Raw genomic sequence first — 12,076 nt, 5'->3', positions numbered from 1 at the left:
TGTGACTTTAGTGGCTTTTTAATAACATACACTATTAACTTGCACCCTGGCTGTTATGTACATACGCATGATGGAAATGTGCTATAAAATAATAAATAAAATCACACGCATGCCAATCTCCATAATTTCTGGCTCCTAGATTTTGAACAAATTTGTCAAGCCCTGACTTAACATATATTAAAGGCTGCAAGAAAAATATAGAGTAATGCAGCCACTTCAGAAATGTAAAGTTCCCACCCTGTATCATGTTCCCAACCTGAAATACACAGTAGGGTGAAACGCGTTAGGAGTAATTAGAGAGCATATGGGAGCTCTTTTTTAAAAAGGTTCGGATTAGACGTTGTTACAGCAAACACTAATATTATATATTTGATCTATAGACATATCGCTTTTGTTAAAATCACTGGCTTGGGCTGGATATAGTTAACTGACGGTCAGACTTAAGCTGACAAGGAGACTTGACGTGCACACACTACATATACATGTGCATTAACGGGCTTGCAGCATATGATTTTTCAGAGTGGCCTTTTGAATCATAGCAATACTTAGAGATAATGCTGAATTAGTACAAGTGTATCACGCTTTAACAAACGACTTGCATACCCTGCTTGAACCGCATAGATTTAACTTACAGTAGCCAAAGACTATTTACATAAAGCTATTTATAATCTTACCATGGTTACACATCCAATCATATCCATGTTAGAGGGCATGTAGAACGATACTGGATACTTAATAATCATTTCAACATACAATATTACCATCTTGTATCACTTTGATTTATGCACATAATATTTGAACTTAATATCCCAGTGAGACTCGTGACGTAAGAACCATTAGCGTCACTAACGGCATTAAAGTTTTACTCTGTTACAATGTTACAATAAGCATAAGCGTAGAACGATCCAGTCCTACTGAAGACTTGTATACTGAGTTTAATTACACAGATCTCCCTGACAGTTACCGAGGTGTAACGTTGTAATAGTCGCCTATAATTACCTACTAGTAATTCAAAATCAATTTGTCTATGACAAGCAACAGATAGATACTGCATACTTTAGATTATGATCTAATATAGAAAGCTACTATTAACTATTATCTCTAACATTGTATGCATTTACTATACTAGAAATACAAGTGTGAATTATGGATCATCACAAATAGATAACTAACGCCACCTTTATGGCTATGACCTAATTAACCATTTAGATGCTGGATACTGACACTATACCTACTTACAGTATGCTAACAAACAGTAGCAGTAACCCATAAAAATACCTAAGTCTCATTGAAAATTATTTCATAGTCTAGAGACCAACATTAAGTGATTTACAGAATATTGACTTAAAGGGGCATTAACCCCAAACATTTTCTTTCATGATTCAGGTAGAAAATACAATTTTAAACAACATTCCAATTTACTTCTATTATCTAATTTGCTTCATTCTTTAGATATCCTTTGTTAAAGAAATATCAGTGCACATGGGTGAGCCAATCACATGAGGCATCTATGTGCAGCCACCAATCAGAAGCTACTGAGCATATCTAGATATGCTTTTCAGGAAAGAATATCAAGAGAATGAAACAAATTAGATAATAGAAGTACGTTAGAAAGTTGTTTAAAATGGTATTCTCTATCTGAATCATGAAAGAAAAAATGTGGATTTAATGTCCCTTTAAGCTTGTGCGCTTAAACATAATTTAACCCTTAATATTCTGGCCCCAGAAGGTGCCCAAAAGTTCCGGTTGAAATCGTACTATGACACACATGTAAAAGCATAACACTATACTTTTTGGGTCCTACACATAAGGCCCTCACTGCTACTCCAAATATAATCGATGATATTATACTGTATTACAAGTGCATAGCACAATGCTATATCCAGTACATCTGTTGGATCATATGCACCTGACCCTTATTGCCATTTATACAAGTTGGAGCGAATGTAATTTATATTATACTATATGATCAACCTATATTTACTTTAAAAATCTATGCTGTTTATTTATTTTACCTTAATATTCACCAAGGCTATCGTACCTCAGAGGCCTATTATTAAAATCGTATTTACATATTAGGGTTATTTCATTGGAACTACTCGTTTTTAATTTTCTTTCACCTCTTTTTTATATAGCAATAATAAAAGTTATGTTTTAACTTAGTTGTCCATATATTCTGCCTAGTAGTAAGGGCAGTGAGTGCTAAAATCGCATTCTATAGTGGGAATCTCTCTTGTATTCCCACAACGTGTGCTTAAATAATTGAATTATGCGAAGCACCCCTCCCTATCATACCATACAAGGCTATATTAGGTAATATTAAACCTAACAATTTAAATAATATTAGGGAGTTTGCCCGTTAGTGGTGCCATTGTTCTACTGACACGAGTGAAATACACAATACAGCTGTCAAAAGGTCAACAACTTAAAGGGACATAAACCCCAAAATTTTTCTTTCATGATTCAGATAACGCATTTAATTTTAAACAACTTTCCAATGTACTTCTATTTTCATTTTCTTGTTATCCTTTGTTGAAAAACAGGAAGATAATTTCAGGAGTGTACACTTGTCTGCAATGTTATACATTAGCAAGAGCACTAGATGACAGTACTATTTACTGTCATGTAGAGCTCCAAAAATGTGCACGCTACCTATCCAGATAGCTCTTCATCAAAGAACAAAGCAGATTTAATGATAGAAGTAAATTGGAAACTTTTTTTAAAATTGTATTCTCTTTCTGAAAAATGAAAGAAAACTGTTGGGTTTTATGTCCCTTTAACTGATCTTTGAATGTGCACTGCTTCTTTCACATAGTGCAATAATAGCTAAACTCTGATACTGTAGCTTGACCAACCTGCACCAGTTAGAATCAAAATAGAACCACTCTGAATAGAGCTGCAAGAGTAGTGACTCTTCTATTGTAGTTGTGCCCAGTAGTTTAAAGGGGTATAAAGTGCAAAAAGAAAATGCTCAGCGTTATTATTGCACTGTTGCTTGTATATAACTGTGTTTAACCCCTGCAGTGGGATTAAACACATAGTTTATTCAGCTCCAGAGCAACACTGCACTACTGGGACCACATCTAGCTGACTACATCTAGTGAGGGAATGACTAAAGAGACAATGTGTAGCAATCAATCACCAGCTTGCTTAAAGTAGTGCATTGCTGCTGAGGATGTGTACATGTGCTTTTCAACAAAGAATACTAAGAGAACCAAGCATGCTTGATAGTAAATGAAAATTTAAAATTGTCTTAAAATGACATCCTCTGAATCATGAAAGTTTGGTTTTGACCTTCCTGTTCTTTATATGTCTTTTTAAACTGTGAGATAGTATGCCTTTTTATGCTATTCTTTTAGTTTGTATACAGTTATTTACAATGGTTTTAAGATTTGGTGTAGACTGGTTTCAGACTGATTTTTTTTTTTAACTTTGCTCCCCATTTTGTGTTTATTTTAGAGTAAAGAAATGAACCATTACCTTGAAGCTGAGAAATCATGTCGTACTGATTTAGAGATGTATGTTGCAGTCCTAAATACCCAAAAATCTGTTCTCCAGGAGGATGCAGAGAAGCTGAGGAAAGAATTACATGAAGGTAAAACTGTTCTTAATGGTCATGTTTTATTATTTTATTACCGTATTTAAAATTCAATTACATAGTCATTCTTCTTAAAGGGACATTCTTCTTATATTCAAAATTGAAATACACATTAATGAATTACATATTTGGGTTGAAACATATTTACAATATACAGCTATTGGCAAAGGTGCTTCTAGTAAGAGTTATCACAGTGTTAGTATTTGTCTCTGCACTTACATGTCAAGCTATAGTTTCAGTGCAGCAGCATTTTAAACACTGCAGCTGCTAAGAGTGCCATTGGGGCTTGTATCATGTCAGCAATGTTCCAATTCATTATCAAATTATACAAGCACCTTAGACTCTCTGAGCAAGTGCTGTGTTTAAAATGCTGGTGCACGGAGCACACTTAAATACATTCTTCAAACAGCTATAGCTTTTACTAGAAGCATTTCTGCTAATACATGTACTGTATATTGCGAAAAATGCTTTCTCCAACATAGGTGTGTCCGGTCCACGGCGTCATCCTTACTTGTGGGGTATATTCTCCTCCCCAACAGGAAATGGCAAAGAGCCCAGCAAAGCTGGTCACATGATCCCTCCTAGGCTCCGCCTACCCCAGTCATTCTCTTTGCCGTTGCACAGGCAACATCTCCACGGAGATGGCTAAGAGTTTTTTGGTGTTTAAATGTAGTTTTTATTCTTCAATCAAGTGTTTGTTATTTTAAAATAGTGCTGGTATGTACTATTTACTCTGAAACAGAAAAGAGAAGAAGATTTCTGTTTGTAAGAGGAAGATGATTTTAGCAAACGTTACTAAAATCGATTGCTGTTTCCACACAGGACTGTTGAGATGAAGTAACTTCAGTTGGGGGAAGCAGTTGGCAGACTTTTCTGCCTGAGGTATGACTGTCCACATTTCTAACACGACTTGGTAATGCTGGAAGGCTGTCATTTTCCCTATGGGGACCGGTAAGCCATTTTCTTAGATTAAGTAAAAGAATAAAGGCTTTATAAGGGCTTAAAAAACTGGTAGACATTTTTCTGGGCTAAAACGATTACTTTGCTAAGCATATTTGACAGATTATAGCTCTTTATAGTTATTATAATCTTGGGGATTGTTGTTAAAAAACGGCAGGCGCTGTATGGACACATTTTCTCCTGTTAAGTGTGGTCAGTCCACGGGTCATCATTACTTCTGGGATATTATCTCCTCCCCTACAGGAAGTGCAAGAGGATTCACCCAGCAGAGCTGCTATATAGCTCCTCCCCTCTACGTCACCTCCAGTCATTCTCTTGCACCCAACGAATAGATAGGATGTGTGAGAGGACTGTGGTGATTTAATTAGTTTATTACCTTCAATCAAAAGTTTGTTATTTTATAATAGCACCGGAGTGTGTTATTCATTCTCTGGTAGAATTTGAAGAAGAATCTACCTGAGTTTTTTCTATGATTTTAGCCGGAGTAGTTAAGATCATACTGCTGTTTCTCGGCCATCTGAGGAGAGGTAAACTTCAGATCAGGGGACAGCGGGCAGATTAATCTGCAAAGAGGTATGTAGCAGTTTGTTATTTTCTGACATGGAATTGATGAGAAAATCCTGCCATACCGTTATAATGTAAACTCAGCCTTAAATGCAGTAGATGTAGCTGGTATCAGGCTGTCATGTATGTATATTTTACACTTCAGTATTCTGGGGAATGGTACTTCACTGGATTTATACTGTATGCATAGACTTAACCTAATTTGCAGGGACTTGCAATAGGTTTTAAATAACAATTAATTTATTGAGGTTAAACGTTTTTTTTGCTGGCATGTAAAAACGTTTATTTCTCTGAGGTACTGGGTGAAAAAATGTTTTGGGCACTATTTTTTCCACTTGGCAATAGTTTTGTTTAAATTAAGCAGTTCACTGATCTCTCTCACTGTTATGTGTGAGGGGGAGGGGCCATTTTTGGCGCTTTTACTACGCATCAAAAAATTCAGTCAGAGGTTCATTTTCTTCCTGCATGATCCGGTTCATCTCTACAGAACTCAGGGATCTCCAAAGCCTTTTTTTGAGGGAGGTAATCATCACAGCAGAGCTGTGAAGATTGTAATTGACTGTGATAAAAAACGTTTATTTGTGTATTTTTTCTGCTGCCTGGGTTAGTTATCCTTTGCTAATGGGAACAATCCTTTGCTAAAATTGTATATTTCTGACAAAGATTGATGCTATAACTTAATTATTTTCAACTGTCATAATTTTTTCTGTGCTTCTTATAGGCACAGTTCGTTTTCATATAATTGTAACTTACTTGAAAAAGCATTTCCAAGTTGCTAGTTAATTGCTAGTGTGTTAAACATGTCTGATTCAGAGGAAGATACATGTGCTATATGTGCTAATGCCAAAGTGGAGCCCAATAGAAGTTTATGTACTAACTGTATTGATGCTACTTTAAATAAAAGTCAATCTGTACAAATTGAACATATTTCACCAGATAACGAGGGGAGAGTTATGCCGACTAACTCGCCTCACGTGTCAGTACCTGCATCTCTCGCTCGGGAGGTGCGTGATATTGTAGCGCCGAGTACATCTGGGCGGCCATTTCAAATCACATTACAGGATATGGCTACTGTTATGACTGAAGTTTTGGCTAAATTACCAGAACTTAGAGGCAAGCGTGATCACTCTGGGGTGAGAACAGAGTGCGCTGATAATATTAGGGCCATGTCAGACACTGCGTCACAGGCGGCAGAACATGAGGACGGAGAACTTCATTCTGTGGGTGACGGTTCTGATCCAAACAGACTGGATTCAGATATTTCAAATTTTAAATTTAAGCTGGAAAGCCTCCGTGTATTACTAGGGGAGGTGTTAGCGGCTCTGAATGATTGTAACACAGTTGCAATACCAGAGAAAATGTGTAGGTTGGATAAATATTTTGCGGTACCGGCGAGTACTGATGTTTTTCCTATACCTAAGAGACTTACTGAAATTGTTACTAAGGAGTGGGATAGGCCCGGTGTGCCGTTCTCACCTCCTCCGATATTTAGAAAAATGTTTCCAATAGACGCCACCACACGGGACTTATGGCAAACGGTCCCTAAGGTGGAGGGAGCAGTTTCTACTTTAGCTAAGCGTACCACTATCCCGGTGGAGGATAGCTGTGCCTTTTCAGATCCAATGGATAAAAAATTAGAGGGTTACCTTAAGAAAATGTTTGTTCAACAAGGTTTTATATTGCAACCTCTTGCATGTATTGCGCCTGTCACGGCTGCAGCAGCATTTTGGTTTGAGTCTCTGGAAGAGACACTTCAATCATCTACACTAGATGAAATTACAGACAAACTTAAAGCCCTTAAGTTAGCTAACTCATTTATTTCAGATGCCGTAGTACATTTAACTAAACTTACGGCTAAGAATTCCGGATTTGCCATTCAGGCACGCAGAGCACTGTGGCTAAAATCCTGGTCAGCTGATGTTACTTCTAAATCTAAATTGCTTAATATACCTTTCAAAGGGCAGACCTTATTTGGGCCCGGGTTGAAAGAGATTATCGCTGACATTACAGGAGGTAAAGGCCATGCCCTGCCTCAGGACAAAGCCAAACCTAGGGCTAGACAGTCTAATTTTCGTTCCTTTCGTAAATTTCAAAGCAGGAACTGCATCAACTTCCTCTGCACCAAAACAGGAAGGAGCTGTTGCTCGCTACAGACAAGGCTGGAAACCTAACCAGTCCTGGAACAAGGGCAAGCAGGCCAGGAAACCTGCTGCTGCCCCTAAGACAGCATGAATCGAGGGCCCCCGATCCGGGACCGGATCTAGTAGGGGGCAGACTTTCTCTCTTCGCCCAGGCTTGGGCAAGAGATGTTCAGGATCCCTGGGCGTTAGAGATCATATCTCAGGGATACCTTCTGGACTTCAAAACCTCTCCTCCAAGAGGGAGATTTCATCTGTCAAGGTTGTCAACAAACCAAATAAAGAAAGAAGCGTTCCTACGCTGCGTACAAGATCTTTTATTAATGGGAGTGATCCATCCAGTTCCGCGGTCGGAACAAGGACAAGGGTTTTACTCAAATCTGTTTGTAGTTCCCAAAAAAGAGGGAACTTTCAGGCCAATCTTGGATTTAAAGATCCTAAACAAATTCCTAAGAGTTCCATCGTTCAAGATGGAAACGATTCGAACAATTTTGCCCATGATCCAAGAGGGTCAGTACATGACCACAGTGGATTTAAAGGATGCTTACCTTCACATACCGATTCACAGAAATCATTACCGGTATCTAAGGTTTGCCTTTCTAGACAGGCATTACCAGTTTGTAGCTCTTCCATTCGGACTGGCTACAGCTCCAAGAATCTTCACAAAGGTTCTGGGTACTCTTCTGGCGGTACTAAGACCGCGAGGAATTTCGGTAGCTCCGTACCTAGACGACATTCTGATACAAGCTTCAAGCTTTCAAACTGCCAAGTCTCATACAGAGTTAGTACTGGCATTTCTAAGGTCGCATGGATGGAAGGTGAACGAAAAGAAGAGTTCTCTCTTTCCACTCACAAGAGTTCCCTTCTTGGGTGACAGGTTAACAAAGCTTCAAAATGCATGCCGGGTCCTTCATTCCATTCAACACCCGTCAGTAGCTCAATGCATGGAGGTGATCGGCTTAATGGTAGCGGCAATGGACATAGTACCTTTTGCACGCCTACATCTCAGACCGCTGCAATTGTGCATGCTAAGTCAGTGGAATTGGGATTACTCAGATTTGTCCCCCACTCTGAATCTGAATCAAGAGACCAGAAATTCTCTTCTATGGTGGCTTTATCGGCCACATCTGTCCAGGGGGATGCCATTCAGCAGGCCAAACTGGACAATTGTAACAACAGACGCCAGCCTACTAGGTTGGGGCGCTGTCTGGAATTCTCTGAAGGCTCAGGGACTATGGAATCAGGAGGAGAGTCTCCTTCCAATAAACATTCTGGAATTGAGAGCAGTTCTCAATGCCCTTCTGGCTTGGCCCCAGTTAACAACTCGGGGGTTCATCAGGTTTCAGTCGGACAACATCACGACTGTAGCTTACATCAACCATCAGGGAGGGACAAGAAGCTCCCTAGCAATGATGGAAATATCAAAGATAATTCGCTGGGCAGAGTCTCACTCTTGCCACCTGTCTGCAATCCACATCCCGGGAGTGGAGAACTGGGAAGCGGATTTCTTAAGTCGTCAGACTTTTCATCCGTGGGAGTGGGAACTTCATCCGGAGGTCTTTGCCCAAATACTTCGACGTTGGGGCAAACCAGAGATAGATCTCATGGCGTCTCGTCAGAACGCCAAGCTTCCTCGCTACGGGTCCAGATCCAGGGATCCGGGAGCGGTTCTGATAGATGCTCTGACAGCACCTTGGACCTTCAAGATGGCTTATGTGTTTCCACCCTTCCCGATGCTTCCTCGATTGATTGCCAGAATCAAACAGGAGAGAGCATCAGTGATTCTAATAGCACCTGCATGGCCACGCAGGACTTGGTATGCAGATCTAGTGGACATGTCATCCTGTCCGCCTTGGTCTCTACCTCTGAAACAGGACCTTCTGATCCAGGGTCCATTCAAACATCAAAATCTAACTTCTCTGAAGCTGACTGCTTGGAGATTGAACGCTTGATTTTATCAAAACGTGGGTTTTCTGAGCCAGTTATTGATACCTTAATACAGGCTAGGAAGCCTGTTACCAGAAGGATTTACCATAAAATATGGCGTAAATACTTATATTGGTGCGAATCCAAGAGTTACTCATGGAGTAAGGTTAGGATTCCAAGGATATTGTCTTTTCTACAAGAAGGTTTAGAAAAGGGTTTATCCGCTAGTTCCTTAAAGGGACAGATTTCAGCTCTGTCCATTCTTTTACACAAACGTCTGTCAGAAGTTCCGGATGTTCAAGCTTTTTGTCAGGCTTTAGCTAGGATCAAGCCTGTGTTTAAAACTGTTGCTCCGCCATGGAGTTTGAACTTAGTTCTTAATGTTTTACAGGGTGTTCCGTTTGAACCCCTTCATTCCATTGATATCAAGTTGTTATCTTGGAAAGTTCTGTTTTTAATGGCTATTTCCTCGGCTCGAAGAGTCTCTGAGTTATCTGCCTTACATTGTGATTCTCCTTATCTGATTTTTCATTCAGACAAGGTAGTTCTGCGTACTAAACCTGGGTTCCTACCTAAGGTGGTCACTAACAGGAATATCAATCAGGAGATTGTTGTTCCATCTTTGTGTCCTAATCCTTCCTCGAAGAAGGAACGTCTGCTACACAATCTAGATGTAGTCCGTGCCCTGAAATTTTATTTACAGGCAACTAAGGATTTTCGTCAAACGTCTTCCCTGTTTGTCGTTTATTCTGGCCAGAGGAGAGGTCAAAAAGCTTCGGCTACCTCTCTCTCTTTTTGGCTTCGTAGCATAATACGATTAGCCTATGAGACTGCTGGACAGCAGCCTCCTGAAAGAATTACAGCTCATTCTACTAGAGCTGTGGCTTCCACTTGGGCCTTTAAGAATGATGCTTCTTTTGAACAGATTTGCAAGGCTGCAACTTGGTCTTCTCTTCATACTTTTTCAAATTTTACAAATTTGACACTTTTGCTTCTTCGGAGGCTGTTTTTGGGAGAAAGGTTCTTCAGGCAGTGGTTCCCTCCGTATAAAGAGCCTGCCTGTCCCTCCCGTCATCCGTGTACTTTTGCTTTGGTATTGGTATCCCAGAAGTAATGATGACCCGTGGACTGACCACACTTAACAGGAGAAAACAAAATTTATGCTTACCTGATAAATTCATTTCTCCTGTAGTGTGGTCAGTCCACGGCCCGCCCTGTTTTTTATGGCAGGCTAAAACATTTTTGGATTATACTCCAGTCACCACTACACCCTTGGGCTTCTCCTTTCTCGTTGGTCCTTTGGTCGAATGACTGGAGGTGACGTAGAGGGGAGGAGCTATATAGCAGCTCTGCTGGGTGAATCCTCTTGCACTTCCTGTAGGGGAGGAGATAATATCCCAGAAGTAATGATGACCCGTGGACTGACCACACTACAGGAGAAATGAATTTATCAGGTAAGCATAAATTTTGTTTTTCAGATGGGGGCCTTCTCTAGTCATAGGCAGAGCCTCATTTTCGCGCCACTAATGCGCAGTTGTTTTTGGAAGGCAAGGCATGCAGATGCATGTGTGAGGAGCTAAGATCCACTGAAAAAGCTTATAGAAGGCGTCATTTGGTATCGTATTCCCCTCTGGGCTTGGTTGGGTCTCAGCAAAGCAGATTCCTGGGACTGTATAGGGGTTAAATGTAAAAACGGCTCCGGTTCCGTTATTTTAAGGGTTAAAGCTTTCAAAATTGGTGTGCAATACTTTTAAGGCTTTAAGACACTGTGGTGAAATTTTGGTGAATTTTGAACAATTGCTTCATACTTTTTCGCATATTCAGTAATAAAGTGTGTTCTGTTTAAAATTTAAAGTGACAGTAACGGTTTTATTTTAAAACGTTTTTTGTGCTTTGTTGACAAGTTTAAGCCTGTTTAACATGTCTGAACCATCAGATAAACGATGTTCTATATGTATGAAAGCCAATGTGTCTCCCCATTTAAATATATGTGATAATTGTGATATGGTGTCCAAACAAAGTAGGGACAATGATGCCACAGATAATAATAGTGCCCAAGATGATTCTTCAGATGAGGGGAGTAAGCATGGTACTGCATCACCCCCTTCTGTGTCTACACCAGTTTTGCCCACACAAGAGGCCCCTAGTACATCTAGTGCGCCAATACTTATTACTATGCAACAATTAACGGCTGTTATGGATAATTCTATTGCAAATATTTTATCTAAAATGCCTACTTATCAAAGAAAGCGCGATTGCTCTGTTTTAAACACTGTAGAGCAAGAGGACGCTGATGATAACGTTTCTGACATACCCTCACACCAATCTGAAGGGGCCAGGAGGGAGGTTTTGTCTGAGGGAGAAATTTCAGATTCAGGAAAAATTTCTCAACAAGCTGAACCTGATGTTGTAACATTTAAATTTAAATTAGAACATCTCCGCGCACTGCTTAAGGAGGTATTATTTACTCTGGATGATTGTGACAATTTGGTCATTCCAGAGAAATTATGTAAGATGAACAAGTTCCTAGAGGTTCCGGTGCCCCCCGATGTTTTTCCTATACCCAAGCGGGTGGCGGACATAGTAAACAAGGAATGGGAAAGGCCCGGCATACCTTTTGTTCCTCCCCCTATATTTAAGAAATTATTTCCTATAGTCGACCCCAGAAAGGACTTATGGCAGACAGTCCCTAAGGTCGAGGGGGCGGTCTCTACTCTAAACAAACGCACTACTATTCCCATAGAAGATAGTTGTGCTTTTAAAGATCCTATGGATAAAAAATTAGAGGGTTTGCTTAAAAGAATGTTTGTTCAGCAAGGCTACCTTCTTCAACCAATTTCATGCATTGTTCCTGTCACTACGGCAGCGTGTTTCTGGTTCGAAGAACTAG

The 12,076-nt window shown here is 39.9% G+C and overlaps 1 protein-coding gene across 1 annotated transcript in view; it reads left to right on the top strand.

Moving 5' to 3' along the window:
- Window positions 1-12,076, top strand: part of RABEP1 (rabaptin, RAB GTPase binding effector protein 1) — a 371,388-nt gene that overhangs the window by 249,579 nt on the left and 109,733 nt on the right. Inside the window, exon 6 of the mRNA XM_053707515.1 lies at window positions 3,460-3,595. Within this exon, the coding sequence (XP_053563490.1) occupies window positions 3,460-3,595 (136 nt within the window). The remainder of the gene's footprint in view (window positions 1-3,459; window positions 3,596-12,076) is intronic.

This window comes from Bombina bombina, chromosome 3 (genome assembly GCF_027579735.1).
Source record: "Bombina bombina isolate aBomBom1 chromosome 3, aBomBom1.pri, whole genome shotgun sequence".
Lineage (NCBI taxonomy): Eukaryota > Metazoa > Chordata > Amphibia > Anura > Bombinatoridae > Bombina > Bombina bombina.
This window is presented reverse-complemented; position numbering and strand designations above follow the sequence as displayed.